General features: G+C 39.4%; 2 protein-coding genes and 1 pseudogene across 6 annotated transcripts in view; 2 read left to right on the top strand and 1 right to left on the bottom strand.

The window, feature by feature from the left end:
• The window catches only part of LOC139768255 (CD151 antigen), a 116450-nt gene that overhangs the window by 5703 nt on the left and 95025 nt on the right, over positions 1–15722 (bottom strand). For 2 of the 5 annotated variants that reach the window (XR_011717320.1, XR_011717319.1), the window contains exons 6-7: positions 13856–14017; positions 12382–12733 (exon numbers count right to left, since the gene is read on the bottom strand). Coding sequence is in view for 2 of the 5 variants with exons in the window: in XM_071698253.1 (XP_071554354.1) it covers positions 12587–12733; positions 13856–14017 (309 nt within the window). In the remaining 3 variants the exon portion in view is untranslated. Of the gene's footprint in view, positions 1–9820; positions 12734–13855; positions 14018–15722 lie in introns of those variants that run through there. The other 3 variants (XM_071698253.1, XM_071698255.1, XR_011717321.1) reach the window with 2 other exon arrangements.
• Positions 2297–3530, top strand: LOC139768257 (uncharacterized; annotated as a pseudogene).
• LOC139768256 (uncharacterized) lies at positions 3341–4758 on the top strand. The gene is made up of 3 exons (XM_071698256.1): positions 3341–3477; positions 3768–3925; positions 4120–4758. The coding sequence occupies exons 1-3, from the start codon at positions 3443–3445 to the stop codon at positions 4317–4319; spliced, it is 393 nt and encodes a 130-aa protein (XP_071554357.1). The 5' UTR covers positions 3341–3442; the 3' UTR covers positions 4320–4758.

The raw sequence follows: 15722 nt of genomic DNA, 5'->3' as shown, positions 1-15722 counted from the left end.
AAAATCATGTGTGCGTTGTCAATGCTTTTACATTATATTTATATGTAATACTATTGAAAATTTGACTCACCGCAAAGCTCAGGAGGAAATCACCACCTGTGATAGTAGAAAAACTTAACATAGAATCGATCAAGGATGAAACTATAAAGGCTCTGTACGAGAGGCGACTGAAGCAGAAGATAAGGGAGAACAGTATCACAGACGAGAACGATGTGGAAACTGGCTGGAAGAAGATTAAGCTCAATATGACTACAGCAGCAGAAGAGGCACTAGGAAAAAGGAAAGTGAACAAGAATGCTGACATACAACACAAGCTGTGGTTCACGACGGAGGCAAAGCAACTGGCAAAAGAGAAGAGGAAGGCATACCTCAAATACCTTAATAACAGGACCTATGAAGAGCGACGGAGATTCAAGAATGTAAGAAATCTCGTAAAAGCGGAAATGCGGAGAATCGAAGAAGAATACTGGGCGACCTTCACTGCTGATATGGAGCACGACCTATATGGAGCTCAGAGGAAGGTGTGGGGAATGCTAAGACGCAGGAAACAGGAAGTGAATGAGTTTGTCGAGTCACAGAAAATTTCCAAAGAGGACTGGATGGTCTACTTCAGACAGCTGTTCTGGGAGGATAGCGACGACAACATACCAGCGGCGTCGCTAAACCGGGTCGCGACGAACACGCAGATCGAAGTCGAGCTTGTGGAATCCCTCGCCAAGACGCTGAAAAACAGGAAGGCGCCTGGACTCGATGAACTGTACAACGAGATGGTGAAATATGGAGGAAAAGACCTTCACTCGGAACTGGCCAAGTTGTTTCAGAAAATCCTCACCGATAGGATTGTTTCATCTGAATGGAGAAAGAGCATAACCATACCAATCTTCAAAAAAGGAGACAAAAAGAAGCCGGAAAACTACCGAGGAGTGACTCTCCTTAGCGCGGTAATGAAGCTCTTCACACGGATTCTAGCGAATAAGATCTCAAAGAGGATTCCAATGAGCAAAGAGCAGCAAGAATTCAGGAAGAACAGATCCACAACGGATGCCATATTCCTAGTGCGCCAGATAATCGAGAAGGCCATTGAATTCGAGAAACCTGCCTTTGTCGACCTGACCAAAGCCTTTGACCGAGTCAGGCTTGACGACGTTACAAATATCCTGAGAGAGGAGGACATACCTGAGGAAATAGTACAGATCATCGAAGCTCTGAACTCCAACACCACGACACAGATCCGCGTTAGCGGTAGCCTGACAGAAGAAGTCCCAATCGCAACAAGAATAAGGCAGGGCGATTCCCTCAGGCCGCAGCTTTTTAACCTTGTAATGGTCAGGATAATAGCTAACATGAGAAAGGCGGATCGCGGATTCAGAACAGATAAAGGAGAAATAATATTGTGCTATGCCGACGACGCAGTGCTGATCGCCGAAAACGAGGACGAGCTTCAGAGACCAATTCTATCTGACGGCGACACGATATAACATGATGATCTCAGTGCCGAAGACCAAATCTCTCGTGATCGCAAAGAAACCCATCAGATGCAAGCTGGCCATAAACGATGAACCCATTGAGCAGGTCATGTCGTTCAAATACCTGGAAGTCGAAATATCCTCTGGCCAGGACAGGAAGAAGGTCCAGGGCCAGGTCGACAAAGCGGCAAGAATATCTGGATGCCTAAAAGAAATCATCTGGCGAAACAAACATATGAATAGGGAAGCCAAGATCAAGATCTATAAAACCTGTGTTCGACGTATGCAGCGGAGACCAGAGCAGACACCGAGAAAACCAAAAGCTTGGTCCGCACGACAGAAATGCGGACTCTCCGAGCCATCGCGGGGCACACACTCAGGGACAGAGTACCCAGTGCGACGATCAGGGAAACCTGCGGTGTCCAAGATGTCGTCCGGTGGGTGAGGCAGAGGAGACGAGGATGGAATGACCACGTATCCAGGATGGGGGAAGAGAGGATGGCGAGAATCGCGAGAGATGGGAAGCCGGGATCTAGAAGCCCCCTAGGAAAACCCAAAACGATGGATGGACAGTTGGACATCCGGATCACAGGAAGCGAATTAGTCGGAAAGACAGGCTCTAAGCCTATTTAAAGAGAAAGAAGAAGAAGAAAAGACTATTGAAAATTTCCAGATGGGTGCTCATCAGTTCCTGGTTTATCATGGGAACCCATCTTGATTTAAATATATTTATTTTTAAAGTAAATCTCAATACCTATTGACGAATAAATTAATTTGTATTTGTTTTTAATTGATATTAATCATATTCAATAGTTTTCAACTATGATAAAAAGGTTGAAAATATATATTGATTGTTATCGATTAAAAATTAATTAAATTAGAAATATTCACAAAAATTAATGGAATTATTAAGATTTCGTTCAGAAATCAATATATTTTAATCGATCAGAATCGTTTTCTATCAGAGATGTATATTTTGCAGGCAATAAAACCAATGATGGAATGGAAGATCAGACATACATTTCGGAGGGTGAACAGACGCAGGATACGGAAGCGACAGCTGACGAAATACTAATAGCTTGCGTGGCCTAGAAGCCTGCATTATATGATCATAGGCTACCACTTAGTGAACGAACAATGATAAAAAAGATGTATATTTTGCAGGCAATAATAAAACCAAAGGAATGGAAGATCATATTAATGAAATATTAATAGCTTGCGTGGCCGAGATGCCTGCATTATATAACCGTAGGCTACCACTTAACGAACGATCAATAACAACAAGACATGATCTTTGGAATGAAGTATGCAATGTTATGGGAGGTATGAAATTGTGTAATTATTAAGTATTTATTACGGCTTTATGCGTATTGTATGTATTGTATGTATGTATGTATGTATGTATGTATGTATATATGTTCATTGAATAATATAATCTTTTCTAATATCTGCAATACCATAAAGGAACCATGAACGTTGATGGTGTCAAAAAACGACGGAAGTATTTGAAGGATTGCTACATGAAAGACAGGAAGAAAAGAAATGAATATGTTGCAAGTGGGTCCGCATCTCCCTCAAAACGTATGTTAAGTATACTATGCCTTTGAATGTCTCGGGCATACTCGCGGCGCGATCCGTCCCTGTTGCTTCGTCGAAGCTATGCGATCACGTGAACGGGCCCGAGCCCCCCACTCGAATCCACCAGAAGCTCGCTGCGAGTCAAGCAAGCAGCACGTGAAGCGCGGCCAGCACAGGTCTAACGACTAATTTTCCGTTATTGTTAGTAGTGTTGTCGAAGAGCAATAAAGTATAATTAAACTAAAAGACTCATTGTCTTGATCACGCCGTTCCCGAGAAGAACACCGGAGAGCACGCGTGGAAGGAGCTCAAGCCAGCCATTCTCTTTCAACGAAAATTAGAAAGAGAGGGAAAGAGTTCTCTAATAACGTAAAAGTACATTTAGATTTAGTGAAGCAATGAGCTTTCTGAGTAACAGCATGGAACCAAGGCCGTAAGTACCAATCATTCTACTATTTCCTGCCACAAATTTAGTGTCATGCCCACTCCAAAGGCCCACAAAACATTTCCATTTTGTCCCATTCACCTATCACCGTGCTAATTACTTTTTATTAAGCGACTAAACAAAATCAAAACATTTTGTGCGTCTCTGGAGTGGTCATGACTTTAAACTTTTGTAGACATGTTGTACGCATTAAAAAAATTTTCTGCATGTATTGCATGGTATATGTACAAGTTATAACGCATATTGTACAATATTATTTTATTAATTTTGTTAATTAGGACATCAAGTACTTTATCCACAAATGAAAGCGGTCCACCTCCTACTCCTCCTAGCCCCATAGAGCCTGTTTCAGTGCCATTGTATGTCAGCACCCACAGTGCGTTAGAATCACCTGCTTCCACGTGCAGCAACAACGCAAATGTAAATTCCTCAAAACGTATGTGTAATTATGAATTCATATTAAATTTTTATCACAATGAATACAAAATCATCAGAGGCAATTCATACACCTTTTATTTTTAAAAACTTAGTCGTTCTTTGCTTTGAATCAAAACCTTTGCTTCTCGTTTCTTTTCAACATCCTCAAATTTAAAATTATTTACTATAATAGTATTTTTCATATCTTTGTAGGAAAGAAAATTCATTTGGAAGAGGCTGATAGTACTACAGTTGTCAACAAACCTGCAGAAAAAAATGGTGTGTATCATTTTGTTATGAGATTGGCTGGAGGCCTTCGAAGACTTTCATCCAGAGAGCGTGCCAAATTAGAAATTGAATTTCTAAGTAAAATTATGGAGGTTAAAGAAAGATTAGAATTAGATAACGTGTGAACATAAATACTTGAATTATTTTAGAAGCAGACAGCATGAAAAGCTGAATTTATTCTAATATGTATGCTTCTGCTTTTCTCCATACGCATTCTTCATAAGATGAATATTTATATTTCAAATTCGGAACAATTTTCATAACACATTATAATCTTCTCGGAATGTTTAGTTGTTTATCCATATTATTTTACACTTCTAAAGAAAAAACAATATGAATAAGTTAAATTTTATTATATAAATATTAATATGAATAAGTCATACTTTATTATAATGTAATCTTATTTTAATATTTGAACGGTCTTCACCAAAATAGAGCTCACATGTTCATTCACTGGGGAAAGGTTAGAAAATCACACCAGTGAATAGACATCATTATATTTAGTGTATTTTTATAAATTTACAGAAAAATGTTTGGTAAAATAAAATACTGACTCTATCTTTACTTATATGATACAATATTTACCCTCGAAAATCAATTATAACGTTTATCCAAATGTAAAATCGCAACCTCCGCAAAATTAACCTCTTTAGTACCCACATAGCATGCATATCAAAAAGATGTCCAGAAGATATCCTATCTCCTAAATATATCTTCGGAATATCTTCTGGACGTCTTTTTGATATGCATGCTATGTGGGTAGCTTGCACGCCATAAGCATGAAAATATTTCTCCTTAAATCGACACTTTCTTTATAACCGTAACATTGATCTCAACGCCATCTGTGAATTTTTCTCTTAATTTTCATCACAAAATCATTTATCTTCGACCCATGATTTTTTTCATATTTAAGGGGATCCTGCAGTGACAAGCGAACTTCCTCGATGTCGATAATGTCAACCTTTCTAATTTTGTTTTCCCTACATCTGTCTTTGTCTAACGAAATGACATCTGTCCTTTTTTCGATTGCTCGCCATCTCTCGCAAGATCCGGCAACTACTGTTGCTGCTCTTCTTGTCATTCTGCATCCGTATTTGCAGTACTAAAATAAAATTCACATTTTTCTTTTATTGTACGCATTGTCACCTGACGACAATATTTGGTTAAAACAAAAATTCTGCAGTTTATACATACATAATGTTTGTCTCCTATCCTTAGGAAAACATGTAGGAATAATATCGTGCAAGTAGAAGTAAGATTCAATGCGTACAATAAAAGAAAAATGTGAATTTTATTTTAGTACTGCAAATACGGATGCAGAATGACAAGAAGAGCAGCAACAGTAGTTGCCGGATCTTGCGAGAGATGGCGAGCAATCGAAAAAAGGACAGATGTCATTTCGTTAGACAAAGGCCGGTATTCATAGTCAGATCTTATTTCAAGACCGTCTTAAGTAATATCTTAAGATGCTAATACGACTCTGTGATTGGTTAATGACATCTTGAGATTGTACTTAAGACGGTCTTAAATATAAGAACCAACTATGAATACCGGCCAAAGACAGATATAGGGAAAACAAAATTAGAAAGGTTGACATTATCGACATCGAGGAAGTTCGCTTGTCACTGCAGGATCCCCTTAAGGGGATGCTAGAGCCGTCTGTATTACCGGCATTTTGTTGTCGGCACGTAGCGTCGTTAATATTTGACAGAATTAAAAATCCTTCTCCAGAATTGCAGTACATACATTAATGATTCAGGGGAACTCCGATTTTATATAGAAAACGAGAAAAAATTACGGAAGTACAGATTTCCTTATCTACTTTTATCCCAATATGGCGTCTCGAGTAGCGGCGAGCTGTCAGCTCGTCACAAGATGTATTTCATATAAGAGATATACCATTGGTACGAACGCGAAAACAAGTTCCCCTGAATTGCACAACAATAAAAACATCGATAAACCCCCCAAATCAAGATTTGGAAGCGTAATATAAAAGTATAATGTCGAGGTGTATCGTGCGTATGTGTGCGTGCAATGTAGCGTGCTATCCTTGTCTATATCTTTGTCTATACAAGGACAGATATAGTCGGTGAGCACTTCTTTATCGACGCTGATCGAGTTCGCCTGCGGCTCCAGCATCCCCTGATTTTGTTCATTTACTGTCCCCTGTTCATTCACTGGTTGGCTTACCCTAGTATGTCTCAATTATTACTTTTTAACCATTCTATTGAGAAGTAATTATTATTATCATGTTCATAAATGTTGCATTTAATGAGTTCCCTGTTAGAAATATTTAACTTAATGCTTAAAATATTAAAATAAAGTTGGAACACATTTCAAATGGAGATTCGTGATTGGTTGCGCGCGATCCGCGCTGCTCTCGATACGCTTCATGGGTACATAGGGATCGTGAATCCGCGTAACAAAAACAGCGGAAAGCTTATGATTAGTCAAGGCTCTCGTTCCGCGATTTTCTGCGTACGCCGTTCCGCTGCATGGGTTTGCACCCTCAAGGGCGAATGTGGTACCGCTAACCTAACCCATGCCTAACCGATACCACCGATACTGTTAATAGGTTACCGTATGGTGAAGTTATGACACGAAGATAGTCACCTATCAATTTCTTGATCAGTTTGATCACTTTTATTTTATCATTTTTATGATGTGTGTGTATACACATATATGGAATTGCGCAGTTCCGCGAAGAAAATTAAAACTATCCGCTAAAAACCGCGGAAAGTCGCTGAAAATCACGAAACACTTGTGATTGGTCAAGGCTCTCGTTCCGCGATTTTCTGCGTACGCCGTTCCGCTGCATGGGTTTGCACCCTAATTGGTCAAGGCTCTCGTTCCGCGATTTTCTGCGTACGCCATTCCGGTGCATGGGTTTGCACCCTGACTCGACTCTGACCCGATTCTAACCCTCGGTGGAATACTCATTGAAATAAAATGTTCTTTCGTTACAATAAAATATTTTTTGAAATTTTAATGGCCAGTCTACAATGAATCGTTAGTCGTTAGTCAGATGTCGGAAGAAATAGTTATAAGCGTATCGTAAGGCAATCGGAAGCCTGTAATCGGTGATCGTAAGAGATGGCATTTGGCCAATCGCTTATGATTGCCGATTACAGACTTCCGATCGCCTTATGACACGTTTATGACTTTTTCCGACTCTCTTCCGATATCTGACTAACGACTAACGACTCATTGTAGACTGGCCATAACTTTAAGGTTTATTAACATAAACTTTTCATTTATAAACTAAATTTATATATAATATAAAGAACAAAAACATGTCTACAATACAATTTTAAAGGATGGCTAAAAGATGTCTAATATCAGATGTCTTTTAGTCATCTTATAAATTTCAGCTATAAGACGACATTTAGTGGGATATAAGTAATCTTTTAGTCATCTTTTAGTCGACTTTAAGCTCTAACGAAAAGACATCTAAGCCGAAAATTTGTCATCTTTTAGTCATCTTTGCGCTGTCTGGGAAAGGTACAGTAGTAAAATATGTTTAGACTTTCTTGAGCGCGAGAACATCGGTAAAATCCGCAATTGCAAGGCTGTAATTGTCAACGATCGGCCGTGTTGGAATCACGAAATATAACTTGCGTATCAAAATTCGCGCGAGACATAATAGGGAGGTGTGCAGGGAGAGGACAATCGATTCGTAGAAATCGGCGGAAAAATTTCTGTAACTTACAATTGCCGATTCGAACGGCGCGCTCTCGTTTTTCCACGCGGATGAAAGCGTTTATCATAAATAATGTCCCACACAGCAAAATATATCTGAGATATAGCCAGATATCTTTATGCCTACAATTTTAAGTTAAATCTGAGATATCTTATTTTTAGATATTTACAGAATATCTGTAGGGCATCATTACTCGATATCACATTATATCTTTGAAAAAGATATCTCTGCAACATTTGCATACGAATATATGGCCGATTCACAGTTAACTCTTATATTTTATAAAGATCAACTCAAGTTTATTCGTAGTCAATAAAACAATCTGAGAAGATTTGGACCGCTTGGTTACGTACCAAAGTTTTTCCGCACCCTGTATAACATATCTGCTTTTAAATGAGGCATAGATATCCGATATATATGCAGAATCAGATATCATATCTAAGATAAAATTATCATGGCTTTTTATAATCTTGCAGATGTCTCTGAGATATTCTCATGATATCTCGACAAGTGGTGCACAATCAGATATTCTGTTATTCAGATATCTTCCAGATACACTGAAAAAAATGGTCTCGCAAGTACAGTAAACCTTTTCTGGGTGCAAAAAATTAAGTGAGGTAGATAAATGATTAGCCAATCTGTGATATCGCATATGTCTTACACTTAATCAATCTAAATGACAGAGACAGAATTTATATCTGAACTGTTAGTGAAATGTGGAAAGACAGTTTTTCTGTGGCGCCTATCCATGTTAAGCACAATCAGACCTGTTAAAAAGTTTGACTATGGTACATAGAAAAGATTAGCGGCAAGCGAGACAAATGAATATATGATCCTCACACCAAAACAGTTTGTATAACGTACCCAATCCGTCTAGCTCTTTTTAAGAATCTCTCGAGCTCAACTGTTTTACGTGCATGATGTAAGACTGTGCCGGTTCAGTCATGTTCACCCATATAGGAGTTGCCAGATGTTACAATGAAACCAACGCTTGGCCAATGCTACGGCAGTCAATTGTCGGCCAAGGTTCTATCAGCCACCCGTGTAGAAATTTATTAGGGATGGCCTTATACATAACATAAGGCGCCGATCATTAGTTATTAGGGATGCCATAAGAAAGGTTTCCTTATTTTTGTCTAGTAAGGCCCTTGTAAAGATTTGATAAGGATGTTTTAACTTTATAATAGTATATTGTGCACCAAGGGGCGAAAGTAGCGTTTTTCAGACGAGTGTGAAGTTTGCCGCCCGAGCCAAAGGCGAGGGCGGCAATCACACGAGTCTGAAAAAGCTTTCGCCCCGAGGTGCACACGATATTTTTCACAATACCTTTACGGAAAGTTCGACTTCCATGCCTAGAGAGAGGCGAGAGTGGTCAATTTCACGCCAAGGCGGCATAGCGGGTGGAAAGTAACCACTTTCCTCCCTAGGGCGGAAAGTGACCACTTTCCTCCCTAGGGCGGAAAGTGACCACTTTCCACCCGCTAAACAGGGAGGAAAGTTGTTACTTTCCTCCCTAGGGAGGAAAGTGGTTACTTTCCGCCCGCTATGCCGCCTTGGCGTGAAATTGACCGCTTTCGCCCCTCTCTACAGGCATGGAAAGTCGAACTTTCCGTGGAGGTGTTGTGAAAAATATCGTATGCACCTCGGGGTGAAAGCTTTTTCAGACTCGTGTGATTTGCCGCCCTCGCCTTCGGCTCGGGCGGCAAACTTCACACTCGTCTGAAAAACGCTACTTTCACCCCTTGGTGCACAATATACTATTACGAACACAAAATTTCGTAATAAGCCGGCACTGGTTTCTGACATTCACCCGACATTAAGAAATATTATATCATATATCCAATTCAAAATTTTATTACTCTTTTTAAACTGAATTTGTTTCTTAAGATAATTTTTGAAAAATTATATATTTGCGCTGGTTATGACATATGTAGATTGTATATAACACTTACATCAAATTAAGAAGTAGTCTACCACGTAAGGCAGTTGGCTCACGGTCCCGAGGTCCCGAGTTCGAATCCCACCAAGGTAAGTGTGTTTTTCAAATACGAGAAAATATTTATAATCATAGACTGCATCTTAAGAAACAAATTTAGTTAAAAAATAATAATAAAATTTCAAAATAAATAATTTTTTTTTATGTCGGGTGAATATCGGAAATCAGTGTCTCACAAAGATCGTTCTAGCTGTAGTATCGAAACTCATATTTATCCAATGCAGTTATAAACATTTGGTAATGGGACCTAAATTTTCCAGAAGATATTACTAGAATGTTGCTGCTATAAATTCTATATGTGGCAAACAATATTCTAACAGATACAAAAAATAGCGATACATTTTTGTTGTGCCACCTAGAATTCTACCTACACTTGCAAAACATTTTTTTGAGTGTATCTTGGTGATATATTTTGCTATGTGGGCATGCAAAGGCTTGTACTCATTTGCGAAGCAACGGATATATACATGCTGCTCGTGTGTGTGAAATTTATTACATGCTAGAGTCTCTCCTTTCTGTTCTATCCGCTGGTTCCTCTTTAATAATTTACACCGCCTTACGACGTCTTTTCTCTTTTTTTAACGTGTATACTCTAAAATATCTCTGAGCTTAACAATATCATCAAGGCACTGTTTGCAGTTCTATCAAGTCGATTTTCGCCTTGTCTTCGCTGCCGCATACAGATCGATCCAGTCATCGTGTTTACGTCGGGCCATGGTGGAAGGAAAACAAGGTGCTCATTCAAATTTTTCAAATAAATAATATTTTTCAAAAAACGAAATATCTATGTATAGATTCAGAAGCATCCCAACTACAACTGGAAAATCAGCTGTTCGCCCTGTTTATTTAAATTATTTTATATTAAGCGAACATGATTAACTAATTGTTTAGAAAAGTATATGTTTGTTTCGCCCATAAGTAATTAACAAGAATTAATGATGGTAAACACACAAAGTAATTCAGTTAGTGGCCCAACGCACTCATTGTTTGTTCAGAAAGATGCGCAAGAGCACACCTTGTTTTCCTTCCACCATGCGGCAGGTGAGTTTTCCGATTTATTTATCCATCGACGTAGTTGCGCGAGCCGAGAAAAAAAAAAGAGATGTAAACTAAACTCGATAATGCGCGCAATCCGATCGCAGGAAAATTGACATTACTCGACTTGATCAGATCTTATTGTTACGCGGGAGAAGTCAGACAGTCACGTAGCTTTTCCCTAGAAACGCGAAAGAGTTTCTTTTTTGTCATGGCTCTTATAACGATGTAATCGGTACTTAGATCGCGATTGAAAATTGTGCAAATTTGCAATGGCAGTATCGAGTGGGGTCGGCGCTTTCGCGCGTGCAAATTTTCGCCGAGTTCGTAAAATATTATACATTCGGCGGAGAAGATTAGAACTTGTGTAATTAACGTCAACGTGGGCTGACGATGTGCTATATAAAAAAGGATCTAGGCTTGTTTTTCGTTCGGGAGAAAAATACCACAGAAAATATTCAAACACCACTGACAGCGAGAACTACAGTTTCGGCTAGTCGTGAGTCGCGCAGTCGATCGGCTGCATTGATCGCGAAAGACCTTAGATACATACTCGAGATAATTACACTGGTCCTGCGTACCGCCAAAAAATGCGCCCACGCACGCTTGTTTATCAAAACTGTTTGCATCTTTGTAACAAAATGTTTCCCGATAAAAGCTGTACACTGCCAAACAGGCTAAAGCCCGTATCAGACTACTGATTGCAAAGGCCGACCCGACTGCCGACTACAATTACCGACTCTCAGTAGACCAATCAGAATGAGGTGCTGACGGACTGAATCGGCCAACTCGCGTTTAGATTGGAGTCTATTTTTCGAGTCGGCAGTCGGTCGGCCTTTACAGTCGGTAGTCTGATACGGACTTAAGGGAATATTACTCGGACTTACCAAAACATAAAGCAAAATGTAATAAGTGTGGAAAAGTAGTCAGCTATATATGGAATTTTTCATATTTGAACAGACACAAAGAAACACACAATAATGGAATAAAGCAAACTCAAAATGTATATGTTCCGAGTAATGAGGAATCAGTGGTCCCTCTTCCGGGTTTCGATTCCCTTATAGCAGACCCACAGAGACGGAACATGCGTGGGAGTGTTGTTTCAAAAAGGCACTAAAGCTGGATTTAAAATCTGTCGCGGCATCGTAAAAATTCCGAAACGACACAACAAAGACAGTATCATTGAGAAATAAATCATTACGAAGGCACGAACAAAGCCGATCGATTTCAGAAGCAATCTTCGTGATACGTTTCAGTTTTTTTCCGTCTTCTTATATCCCGTAATAACACCGTCTTTGAAAAAATCTATTTAATATCGTCGACAATGAGCACGAGTTTTAAACCCAGCTCCGTTGCACAAGTGTTCAACGATCAGAAGCACCTTTTTGCCGTCAGACCGCGACCCGAGACGTCGTCGGATTAATTTTTACTTGTTTCCATTTTCACTTGTTAATACCTTTCTGAATGTGTTGGGGGGGAGAGAGTGGTAAACGAGAGTCCGCAGCCGAGGATGGTACCCTTTCATCCGTACGATCCCGCAGCTGTAATCGCGCGTTCTTCCTCCGCCCCTACTCCGACGATCAAATGGTCTCCGGGTTGTTCTGCATGTATCTGCACCACGACTGGCCGTTGTTGTTGCCCTCGGGGCATTGAAGTAATTCTCAGTCGTCAAAGTCGTGCCTGAGCTTTATATAAAGGCAGGACCCGAGAACGATGCCGAAGAGTTCGAGGACCGACAGGCCCAGTCCGACGGCGCCCAAGATTATCAGGTGGTCCTTCGTCGTCTCCAGGAACTTGTAAATGCAGCCCTGAAATGACAGAGATATCGATATAAAAATTATGTTACTTTATATTAGAACAGAAGCTTATTTATCTAAATTAAGTTAAAGGTATAAACTTGTAAATTATTAATATGATATTTGGTATTTAATATCTTATAATAATGCCATACTTAAGGGGGTAGCCTCCTCAGAAAAGTCATTTTTTTTTTCTTAAAATACTCCCTAACATCTGTAGAATACGGGGCTATATTTGGTTTTTCGAAATTCGAACGGTAAGTCTACCGACCGAGCCTTTTTCCGAGCAGGTATGTGAGCACGCAGTTGCCGCTCAGGTACGCTTTACAAGATGTGCAGCAATTAGAATTGGTTGAGGAAGCTGAGGGCGTACTATATGGTCTAGGAATTGCCGATTGACTGACCTAAAGCCGTAAGTTCCCAAAAAATTCTTTATTCAACTTTTTTTCTTATATGTACATACCGAAAACTTTAAACGCGTTTTTCTCGATAACATGTTTTTGAAATTGGCGTGCACGATTACTCAAAAACTAATAAACGGATTGACTTGAAACTTAACGTACTTTGAAAATACATAATTATCTTCTATATGAATAGAAAATTATTTTAAAAAAATTGTTTTAAAAAATTTTATTAGCCATTTTTACCGACTTTTTTATGCGAAAAATCGGTTTTCTTTTTTAAATTGCTGTAAAAATTGAAATTTTTTAAATTTTGCGCCTATTCATATAGAAAATGTGGGTATATAGATTACAAAATTATTTGAAATTTTCAGATTGGATCATTTTTGCGACCCAGAGACTGCACATCGATTTGGTGCTTCGAATTAAGGCGCTCAACAAGATCTGCTATATCTTTTGTTTAAATAATTTTTTTTCATGAATAAAATTTTTCTGTATTGTCTAAGAGTTATACTAGTGTGCAAAAAAAGTTTTAAATTGATTGCAATTGTAGATTCTGAATACAACAGTTTTAAAAAATCAGTTTTTTTTTGGGCGCTTGAGTAGGCTACCCCCTTAAGGAAAAGAGTTACGACTTTTTTTCTAAGAAGATAAATCGAACGGTATTCAATTGAAGCTAATGTCACGTCTGATAATCAGCCAAGGAAGGCAGGAGAAGTCGCGGCAGACGTACCGTGTACTGAATATTGGAGGGATGATCCCTTTTCCCGCAAAGTAACGTCGGCGTCTTGCAGCAGCTGTCAGGTACGACGCTGCCGTTCTTGAGGACCTCCTCGTCCTTGTGCCATTCGCTCACGAGCCAATCCTCGAATCTCAAGGCACCGCAGCATTTGAACTGCAAATTTCAATAATAATGTCTCTCACGATAATATTGGGAAGGCTCACGAAAGCAGATAGAGTAGTTTCCATGCCATGCTTCCGTTATGTAAATATATTCTCAGCCGCCTTTATCGAAGAAATTTTTAATTACTCCGCAACGAAGGAGAAAATGGGTTCGATAATTAAAAATTTTGTGACTTTAAATTAAATTAAATTAAATTGAAAATTCACGGAAAAATACATAAAAATATGACACTTTCGACCACGGGACATTACGTAACATCGTATTTCTTAACAATGTTGATAACATATAATTTTTTATAAAGAATCGTGTTCCAAAAAAGAAGGTGACAAGCTTTTAAGCTGCATTAGAGTTTGTCGTTTGCAACGACAGGCCTATCTTTCTTATTTTCTAGTTCCGTTTACGACATATGCATTAAGGTATACGCAGAATAGAGGACGCAGGAAGGGGGACAATGATAGCGGCGATAGCAACGATAATAACCGCGTACGATAATAACGATAGCGGGGACGTGTTATACGGGGCACCGCGGAATCATTGAAAAAGAGGGGCCAGAGAGGGCTGCCGATGAAGAATGAAGAGGGGCAGATTAATGGAGGTGAGAAACGTGTTTCCGGCGGCAGCAGCAAGTTAAATGGTAACTTTAATGCGGGCACGTAATCCCGCGGGATTCATCGCGCGCCGGAACGATTAGTCGCGATAAACACTTCTACGGATCTTTTACACGCACAGGCGTTACGGTCAACACATTTCACCTTCCTTCCTGAACACGCATAATTCGGCGTCCCCGTCGTCTTAGAAGCGCTGGACTAATCTAGAGGCCGGACTAGCTACAAAAGAGCCTAGCATTATAAGACGTTCTTCATTTATTAATAGCCACAATGTTTCACAACAAAAAATTCTATATCTTTGATATGATTTCAATATAAATAATCCTCCTCTTTAAAATTTCGATTTACCAAGCAAATTGAGCAAGTTAGAAATAAAAATTGAAGAGAGATATTTGACAAACTCGTTTAGAGCAGCATTTGCTGCAACGTCTACGACTGCGATCAATTATTTACTCTTCTAAATGGATGTTCTCGAGTGATTCGAAGGACCAATGTCTGAAAAGAGGAAGATCGAAGAAATCTTTTCTCCGAAAAAAGGGCACGAAATGCACTTGAATGTGTATACGCGCGGCGTAGACGTTCGTACATATCAGATGCGACCTTCGCGTTGTAAGTTTTTACAACCGTGTAAAGAACCGTGTAAAGGATGCGCGAATCTTATGTAAGCAAGAAAATGTGTTCTTTCGTTTAGCATTAACAATGTCGTTCGATATTGATAAGAAAATCGCTCGACTTTGTCCTGAATGGTAAGATAAAGTCCAAATCAAGAAAATATATAAAAATATGGAAAAAACGTAAAGATGAATAAATTTTTAGTGAATATTCCCCGTGGGAGATATATCAAAACGATTTTCGATGCGCGTTCACCAGGTACAGACGTATGCGAGACATTTATTTCCGTTCGCGAAGTCGCCTTAAAAATTCCCCGACGAGCCCGCTGTCGCGGTAAAATTCGATTTCCCAAACGGAATGAAATGCTTGTACACGTAGATCCTCTGTGTATAAATAAAATGCGGATCCTGAATTTCCCGCTTGCCCGACGGTTTCGCCAATTTCGGCGAAGACGAGGAGGTGAGGGGGGAGGGGTT

The sequence above is a fragment of the Temnothorax nylanderi genome, unplaced genomic scaffold (genome assembly GCF_030848795.1).
Source record: "Temnothorax nylanderi isolate EJ_2023f unplaced genomic scaffold, tnyl_v1.0 TNYL_tig0015_pilon, whole genome shotgun sequence".
In the NCBI taxonomy this organism is placed as follows: Eukaryota; Metazoa; Arthropoda; class Insecta; order Hymenoptera; family Formicidae; genus Temnothorax; species Temnothorax nylanderi.
The sequence above is the reverse complement of the archived record's forward strand: the minus strand, read 5'-3'. Positions and strand labels throughout refer to the sequence as shown.